Here is an 8,825-nt window from a genome sequence, read left to right on the forward strand (position 1 = left end):
CCTGGCAACAGAGTGAGACTCCGTCTCAAAAAAAAAAAAAAAAAAGAGAGAGGGTTGATGGTCCCCTTCACTACTTCCCAAGCATCCTAGAGTCCCACAGGCTGCCCCGCCCATGGGCAGTGGCTGCAGAGTGTCTGCTCTATCAGGCATGGTGATTTCCACCAGGGCTAGACCCTCCTGCAGGTGGCCCTGGCCGGGCTCCTCTCTCCTCCCAGCTCTTCATTAGCCTCCTTTTCCAAGCCAGGAAACCGAGTTATGGGAGGTTAAGGAACTTTTCGTGGGCCGTGCAGCTGAGATTGCGGGATGCGGGGATTTGCGTCCAGGCCGCAGGACACACAGGCCACACCTGCCATCCCCACGGACTCCGCCTCGTGTGAGGTGTGGGAAGTGGTGGGTGGCCTGGGCTGTGCCGGGCAGGCAGACCCTGGTATTCACAACGTTGCTTTCTTGACCGAATAGTCTCCTGGGCAACTTCCTCAATCAAAGGGTTGATAGGCTTGCGAGCTCTTGACGCACGCTATCAGAGATTCTCCAAACACGTAAAGCCAGCTTCACCTCCCACCTGCAGCGTCTGTGATTTGTCCTCTTAAGTGATGTGGCGCTTTTTTTAGGTTGCGTCATTTTTCATTGCCAACAGTTTTCTCCTGCAGTGAAATAATAGCTTGTGAAAAAGCCTCACGCTTCCTTTCTCTGTTGACTCTTCCAGGACGCGCTCCAGGAGATGTATAATCAGAAGGGTATGTTTCCAGGGGAGCAGTTTAAGCCTGCCCGGAGGCCGTGGACCCTCCTGAACTTCCTGTCCTGGGCCACCATTCTCCTGTCTCCCCTCTTCAGTTTTGTCTTGGGCGTCTTTGCCAGCGGATCACCTCTCCTGATCCTGACGTTCTTGGGGTTTGTGGGAGCAGGTAATGGACACTGTCGCTAACGGCTCACACTCTGACGGGCCTCACAGTATTGGCCACAGGGTCCGGGACCTGGTGACTCATCACAGTGGCCATGGGAGGCGAGGGCCTGGCTGTTATGGACCCTGGAGCCAGGATCCCCACGGCCTGCAGGCCTCAGAGCCTGAATTCTTGCGAGCTGAGGGTCGCCTCAGAGAGCCGAACGGCCGCCACCCTGGCGCCATCCCCACTGCAGCCCCACTGGCCGGTGCCCTTGAGGATGCTGACGAGAGGGTCCCCAGTCCCCCTGTCTGCTTTTGGGCTCCTAGGGGGTCAGGCTGGGATGGCCATTCAGGAGGTTTAAGTAGGACATCATCATTCAGCTCCTCCCCGTTGACCCCAGCGACTTCCCCACTGTGTGCCCACCCCAAGCACGATGCTGAGCCCACCACAACTTGTCAGCTAGCCTGGGGCCGAACACACACCCAGCCTGTCTCTGTAGTGAACTCGGGAGCCCACCCACTCGCCATAATCGAGGGGTCTCCGTCCACGGAGACGCAGTCCGTGTGCATCGCCCCGTGAGCCGACTCCCCGGGCCCGGCCCCTGGGTCAGCTCCTCCCCTGCTCCCACCTTTCCCCCAGGGGCCTTGGGGGGAGGGCTCCCCAGAGCAGTGACTGCCATCAGCCTCTCCCATTGGACTGCATGATGACTTGAGGTCACCCACAGAGGACAGGATGTGACCTGGTTACATCTGAGGGTCCTGCTTGTCCACTTCTGCCACCTGTTGGGTTTGCAAGGCCGAGCTGTTAGAATGCCCTGAAGCCCTTCTACTCCCACCAGCCAAAGACCCAGAGGGGCAGGCAGGGTGAGGTCCACGTGTCCACCTGCCTCGGACCCAGCCAGTCAGAAGATGTGCCCCCCACCCCTGCCTGAGCAGGCCACGGCCTGAGGGCTCTTTCCCCGCAGGCCACACCGACTCTCTGACAGCAGACGTCACTGGGTGTGGGGCAGAGGGAGAGGGTCTGGGGCAGAGGAAGGAAGCCCCCGTAACACGTTTTACAGCAAAAAGGCGAAGTCATCCGACTCACCTCTTCTCTCTCTCTCCTGTCTCGAAAGCTTCCTTTGGAGTTCGCAGACTGATAGGAGTAACTGAGATAGAAAAAGGCTCCAGCTACGGAAACCAAGAGTTTAAGAAAAAGGAATAGTTAATGGCTGTGACTGAACACAAGTGGCCTGACGGTGGTATCCAGTTAACTCAATTAAAACCAGAGCAACACACAGAGTGGAGGAAAAGACAATTAGAAACTATTTTTCTTATTAACTGGTGACTAATATTAACAAAACTTGAGCCAAGAGTGAAGAATTCAGAAGGCCTGCCAGATGAAGTCTTCAGCCTCCCACAGCGCAGGGTCCCAGCATCTCCGAGCGCACCCGTGGGAGGTGGATCCGGGTGGAGAGGCCTCCCACGGACGCCCTCTCTCCAGAACTCCGCTTCCATGAGGGAGCCTTTGGCTGCTTTCTCTCCTTAAACGTAGATCAAATTTTTTGTTTTTTAATCAGTTATTTTGGGAACTTAACCTGGCCCTTCACCTCTTCTGCACCTCCCGCCCCCCCAGAAACTGTCTCATAATGAATTTCTGCTGTCCTTCTGGGAGTGGACGGCCGGGTCCCGTCCCCCGGGGAGCTCGCCTGGCTCAGCACCTTGGCTCTCAGTGGGGGCCCCGTGGAGAGCGCCCGTAGCGATAAGCACACCGGCACGAACATCAGGTCGATTCCTCGAAGTTGGAGCCCTCACTCTGCCCTGTCCTGGGGCTGACTGAGGGCGAACGCCCCACCTTCCTTTCCAGAGCCCTGTCTGCCCTAGCTCCTATTTGACCCTGTGTATAAATACGTACATCTGTTTTTAAAGTGGATGGACCCCGAGAACTCCGTGAAATGCAGAGTTCTCCATGCACCTAAAGCTCCAAAGCTCCTCTGTCCCTCTCATGGCTGTCAGACCCTGATCCCTCCACACTGGGTGCTGGGGAGGGAGGACCCTCGGGGCTACCGCGCGCCCCCCCGTCCCACAGCTTCAGGAGCCAAGGAGGGAGGACAGGCCAGCCTGTGGGACTCCAGGATGCTTCGGAAGAAGCGAGGGCACCGTCAACCCTCTGTTTTTTAAAGGTAGTTGGAGACTGTTAACGCTGAGCTCGTTGGCTTCTAGAGATTTTATTTTTACTGGTTGATCTCCTGGTGGTTTTTAACTTCCTGCTGGAAACTAGAGGTGGGGCCCCCACCCCCCAGCCTCGCACTGTGTCCTTGGGGAGGACCTGCCCCCATCCTGGATGGTGTAACTGTGGCCCGGCCACCCCTGAGCACCCAGCTCCCTGCCTCCTGGACGTCTCTGAGAGTCCAGGCAGAGCAGAGGGCAGCGCTCGGCTGGACGTGCTGGCTCCCTCGGCCTCGCAGCGAGCCCCTGGCCCACGCCGAGCGAGGGATGCTTCTCCCTACAGCACGTCCACTCCCCCGGCGTGGCCAGGTGGAGCCCCTGGGGCAGTGGCAGTGGTAGAAAGCTCAACTGGGTTGCGGTACCATCAGCCCACCTGCATTTGGCTTTCAACTTGCTTGTTCTAAGTCACACCCCCCTCACCTTTTTAGCAAGGGAAGAAACAAAAATGGATGTTATCTCTGATATGTGGTAACCAGCATTCTGAACAGAGGTAGGTTGAGTTTTCTAGGGGAAAACAAATGGAGAAAAGAGGCATGAAGAAAAGTGAACCGAGAACATAGTTAGGCACCAGACCTAAGTGTCCTGGGGAGATGGGATGGGGATGGCAGCGTTCTGCATGACAGAGGCACTGCCGGGCCCCGGGTCTGTGGGGGCTGTGCTCTCGGGGCGTGTGCGGGATGCCAGCTGTGCACACCTGCTCAGAGCACGGCTCCTCACGGGGGTGAAGGGGCAGACCAAGGAAACCAGACGAGACACGCTTGCAGACACTGTTGCTTTGGAAATGTGCTTCCCTCCATCTGAACTCTCATCCCTCCACCTGCCCACTCGGGCAGCTGTGCTGTGAGCAGGGCATGCACTCCCCTGGCTGAGCACCCCGGAGATTCTCCTGCACCTTCCTCACGCTGCACACTGCTCATCCGTCTCCATGTGTGTTTAGATCACGCCATCCACTGACTCACTAACACCCGCAGAATCTTAAAGGAGAAAAGCTGAGGGGCACGACCGTGTGCATATGTGACCTGGAAAATGCAAATTTAGATCTTTTATGATTTAATTAATAGTTATTGTTTACCATAGAAGTTCCCTCCCTTTGAAAGTAATATATAATGTATAAATTCTGCACTGAGTCATGGCGGAGCTGGGCAGCCCCTAGGTTAGAGTGGAGATGGAGGCCCAGGCCCAGGGGTCACACCTCATCTGGTTTCCTTCCCATCTCACAGCTTAGCTTGTGCTTCTCAACACCAAGCCTTTAAGAGCAATAAAAACTACACCATGAATGTTTGGGGTTTTTTTTTTTTTGGAGGAGGGTGGATTTTGCTTTTCATCCACTTCAGAAGGAAAAGGGGAGGAGAGCTCCTTTCCATTTTTAAATTAAATTCATAAATCCCAGAGTAGTCTTTTTTTTTCTTTTTCCTTTACACTCTACTTCTGAGCTGAATTCAGTTAAAGTTATGTCCAAATTCAGGCTGAGTGTCAAGGCTGAAGCAACTTGGTAGCCCACGGTCTGTGCTGGCCGCTGTCGGGGTGAGGCAGATGCTGGGCCTGGCATCACTGATGCCCTCCGCACCTGGTCCTCGAGCCAGGCTGAGGACAGGAAGGGTGTTGCTGGCCTGGAGCTCCTGTTGCCCACCCGGAGCCAGGCTCCCCACTGGAGGCTTCCGGCCGAGAGGACCCAGGCCCACCCGTGGGCGTCTGGCAGGCCAAGCTCCCAGCCCGGGCTGTGGTCCCCTGGGGACACCGCTGGCCTGACTCTCAGCTTAGGCCCAGGTGTCAGGGGGTCTCCTGCCCATCTTCCCAAGGATGCCATTGCTGTCTTCATCATCTTCCCCCGTGTGAGACACTGGTTGTCCGGTACTCGGTGACAGTGTACCAGACGCACACCCTATGTGAGGTGCTTTCAGGTCCCTGTCCTCAGGAAGCGCAGAGTCCGGTGGAAGAGATGAGGGCTGAACAAATCACTAAATACACAAAACAACAATGTAAGCAGCACTTTCTTGTTAAAAAAAAAAAAAAAAGGTCCTTTCGATCAATTTTGAGTCTCTCTGCCTCGTCTGTCCCCTGACTCCCTTTCGTGCACCACGGCATGAGAATCTTTCCTCACGCTGTTAAGGTATTGCTGAGCATTGACACTGACCTCAAGGAAAAGCAGTGGTTGGACCCAGCTGTGTGTGGCACTCACGTGCGATTCAGTAGCTGTTGCCGGGCTGTCCACGCCTGTCGTGACTACCAATTGGGGTCAGATTTGGGGTGAAGAATAAGTAACTTTCTGCATGCTTTGTCTCTCTCTGAGACACTTATACAACAAGCCGAGTATAATCTCTCCAGCCCTGCAGATTTTCACCTGACTTGTTAACCCCCGGCGTAGACTCCCGCTGCAGGCCTCTGGCCTGAGGCTCACTGCATGTAGCCCTGGCGTACAACACTAGCGCCCCACAGCGCCGTGCTTCTAACCCCTTCTGCACTGCACCTAGGCTCAGGGTTCAAACGGCCAGCCCGAAGCGCCTACCTGCCTTCTTTCTGGAAACAGCACGTCCCCGGCCGTGTGCCTGCCCCTTTCTCTACTGAACTAGTCCCCAAACCAAAGGCAAGCCCTCTCGGGCCCGGGCGGGGGGATGGGGCCAGCCACACCCCTGACGCCGTCCTGGCTCTGCCCCACACCCCTGCCGAGGGGCCCACCCGGGGGATGCAGACATCCAGCTCTGTATTCCTGCCTTTCGGGGCCAGGATGCAAACACGGTGTTTGCATAAAAGATGTCACACTGATCTCGAGTGGGGTGGACACATGCATTAAGTTTTATCATGAACACTCGCTGCTTGTTAATTCAGGGATAACGGTGGCATTCTTACAAAGTGCTCGGGAAATCGAATGACAGGAACACTTGTAGGGAGCCCAGGAAGCTACCAGAGACATGGGTGTCAGTCGGCCCAGGCAACAGCAGCGTACGCTTTTCAAAGATCATTGTCTTAGAATTTGAAGCTGTGTAATGACAATGTCACCTGGAGTTCTTTTCCATTTCTTAACTTTTTGTTGCACAAGTATTTGGACAGAAGTCGAACTGTGAATGAGATACTGAAATGCACTAAATTGTATTAAATTAAACTGGAGTTACTTGATACAATGAAGAAATGCATCTGATCTACTTGTATTTATTGTCTCAGAATTGTACGTTGTGACAATCAAATGTTACTTGCCTAAATGCCAGGAAATTCAACTGGCTTCTTAATCACCAAGATTGCCAGCAAGTACTGTAACTGTAAATGAAAATCTCTCTCTCTGGAAAACTCACACAAACCATTGACCTGAGTGCACATGACAGCCACTGGCTTCTTTTTCTATAATTGAAAATCTGCCATCGCTGACTGTTGGCCAGTTTCAAAGGGACCCATTGTATACAGGGTGCAAATGTATTATATGGATGTTTCCTTTTGTACGCTTCATTTTTACAAGTTTTGCTACTCACAAGCTTTATGTAGTGGAGGATAGAGGTATTTTTGGTCTTTAGAAGCTTGTTGGGGTGAGGGCTGCTAACTTACTCTTCAAAGGCCTGTGTCCCGAAGGCCTGGCTGCGTTTGCCGTGCTGTGCGAGGACCTGTGTACACAGGCAGGTGTGCGCCTGCCCAAGCGCGAGTAGCTCTTGTGTACTGGTGAAATGCTGCGGGCATCTGTTTATTCAATTTGCTGCTGTGAAAGAGAGGGATAAAAAAACCACAATATAAGAGAAAGCGACTCCGTGCCTCCCTCTGTTTCTTTGTTTCCAGTCTGCATAGATGTCTCCAAGGGGAAACCAGGGCCACCAGGCACTCCTGTCCCATGGGGCCACCCACCTGCACAGCCCACTCCCACGGGCTCTGTTTCCTTGGAGGCCCTCCTGCCGACGGCACTTTTCAAGGCCCTCTGTTCCCTACAAGTTGCTTTCTGGAAGGGAAAATTGAAAAGGAGAGAGGTCACCTGGCAAAAACGCAGGGGAAGATCAGGCAGTCCACAAAATACGCAAAATGATCCGATGATGTCCAGAAGAGGGTTTTCCTAAGTGGCACGTACACATCCAAAACAATTTTTTTTGTGTGTGTGTAAAAACAGATTCGTCTGTGGAGAAAACCAAAGAACCTCTTTCTCTTCTTTATTAAAAAGCAAAACAAAAACTCTCATTAGAACCAAAAGATATTCCAGGTTCTCGTTTCGTGTCTTCTAAAAATAAGCTAAGCTGAAGAGTCTGGGTGTCCACGTGCTCCTGAGAACGGCCCTGGCAACCTTGGTAACATGCTGTCTTCTCCGGGGCTGCCTCCTTCCCCGATGGCATCGGTGAGGGTGACCGGTCTGTGCTGGTGCTTAGCCCAGTTCCTGAGAAGCTGGGAAGGCCTGGCTCAAAGTCCTGCATCCAGATGCCATTTATTTTTTAAAAATATATCCTGAATTCAGAGCACACAGAATTTTGCATGACGATCTGTTGTTTTCTTGGGAGATGAAAGCGAAGTGCCTGGTGCCACTTGGTATGGGGATGTCGTGGGCAGGTCAGGCCTGGCCCACTAACAAGAGGGACTGACTTGCCTGAACCCCACTTCGCCTGTTTGAACACAAGTGCTCAGGGGCATTGGGGGGGCAGCCATGCAGACCCCTGCAGACTTCATCACCCTGAGCATCACAGGCATCCGGCTCACCCAGGAGAGGGGCCAAGGTTAACGGTGAGGCCCGTTGCCTGCCTTTATTGGCCCAGATCCCACCTCCGCTTCACCCAGAAGCTCAGTATGTAGGAGTCAGCCCCTGCCACCTGACATTCTGGGACATGTGAGTGTGTATACATGCACATGCACACACCGTGTGTGTGGGGACATTCATAGCCGTACACATGTACGCACGTCCCAGCACACGCACGGGCACACCTGAAGAGTAAGGGGCAGTGTTAGGAAGTGGGCTTGGGGAATCATCCTCTTCATGTCTCTTCTTTTTTGTTTGTTTGTTTGTTTGTTTTTGAGATGGAGTTTCGCTCTGTCACCCAGGCTGTGGAGTGCAATGGTGCGATCTTGGCTCACCACAACCTCTGCCTCCCGGGTTCAAGCGATTCTGCTGCCTCAGCCTCCCAAGTAGCTGGGATTACAGGCGCCCACCACCACCGGGCCCGGCTAATTATGTATTTTTAGTAGAGACAAGGTTTCTCCATGTTGGTCAGGCTGGCCTCGAACTCCCGACCTCAGGTGATCTGCCTGCCTTGCCCTCCCCAAGTGCTGGGATTACACGTGTGAGCCACCGCACCCGGCCCTCTTCATGTCTCTTCTGAGCATGATGCCTGAGAACCCGGAATTGTCCAGGTGGCTCAGACAGCAGCAGGGTTCATGGAGAGAAAACCCCTCTCGAAGTGCCCCCCAGGGCTAAGGAACCTGATGAAGAAATCAAACAGTTCTGGGAAGTCTTAGTACGTTGGCAACGTGGCCCGAGCTTTGCTTTGCTGTTGGATGTGCGCTCTTCTGCTGCAGGCGGCCTGCACCTGGGCTGGGCAGGAACAAGTCCAACCGCAGGTACTCTGGACATGAGCCTCGATCATCCCACATGTGGCCAGGAGGCCTCTGAGGGTGCACGTGCACACACACATGCACACACAGACACACACGTGCAGGTACACCAGCAGGTGCTTGCCCTGCTGCTGAACCCCTGGGGGAGGGACAAGCCCAGTCACAGGGGCAGGCACCAGAGGACAAGGCCACAGAGGGCTCCGGGCGGCTTCAGCTGCTGCTCTGC

The 8,825-nt window shown here is 54.2% G+C and overlaps 1 protein-coding gene across 1 annotated transcript in view; it reads left to right on the forward strand.

Moving 5' to 3' along the window:
- The window catches only part of AGPAT3 (1-acylglycerol-3-phosphate O-acyltransferase 3), a 129,333-nt gene extending 122,515 nt beyond the window's left edge, over nucleotides 1-6,818 (forward strand). Inside the window, 2 exon segments of the mRNA XM_011954127.1 lie at nucleotides 638-905; nucleotides 1,999-6,818. Of these exon segments, the coding sequence (XP_011809517.1) occupies nucleotides 638-905; nucleotides 1,999-2,087 (357 nt within the window). The 3' untranslated portion in view covers nucleotides 2,088-6,818.
- Nucleotides 6,819-8,825: the final 2,007 nt, after the last annotated feature.

This window comes from Colobus angolensis, unplaced genomic scaffold (assembly GCF_000951035.1).
Source record: "Colobus angolensis palliatus isolate OR3802 unplaced genomic scaffold, Cang.pa_1.0 Scaffold38, whole genome shotgun sequence".
Lineage (NCBI taxonomy): Eukaryota > Metazoa > Chordata > Mammalia > Primates > Cercopithecidae > Colobus > Colobus angolensis.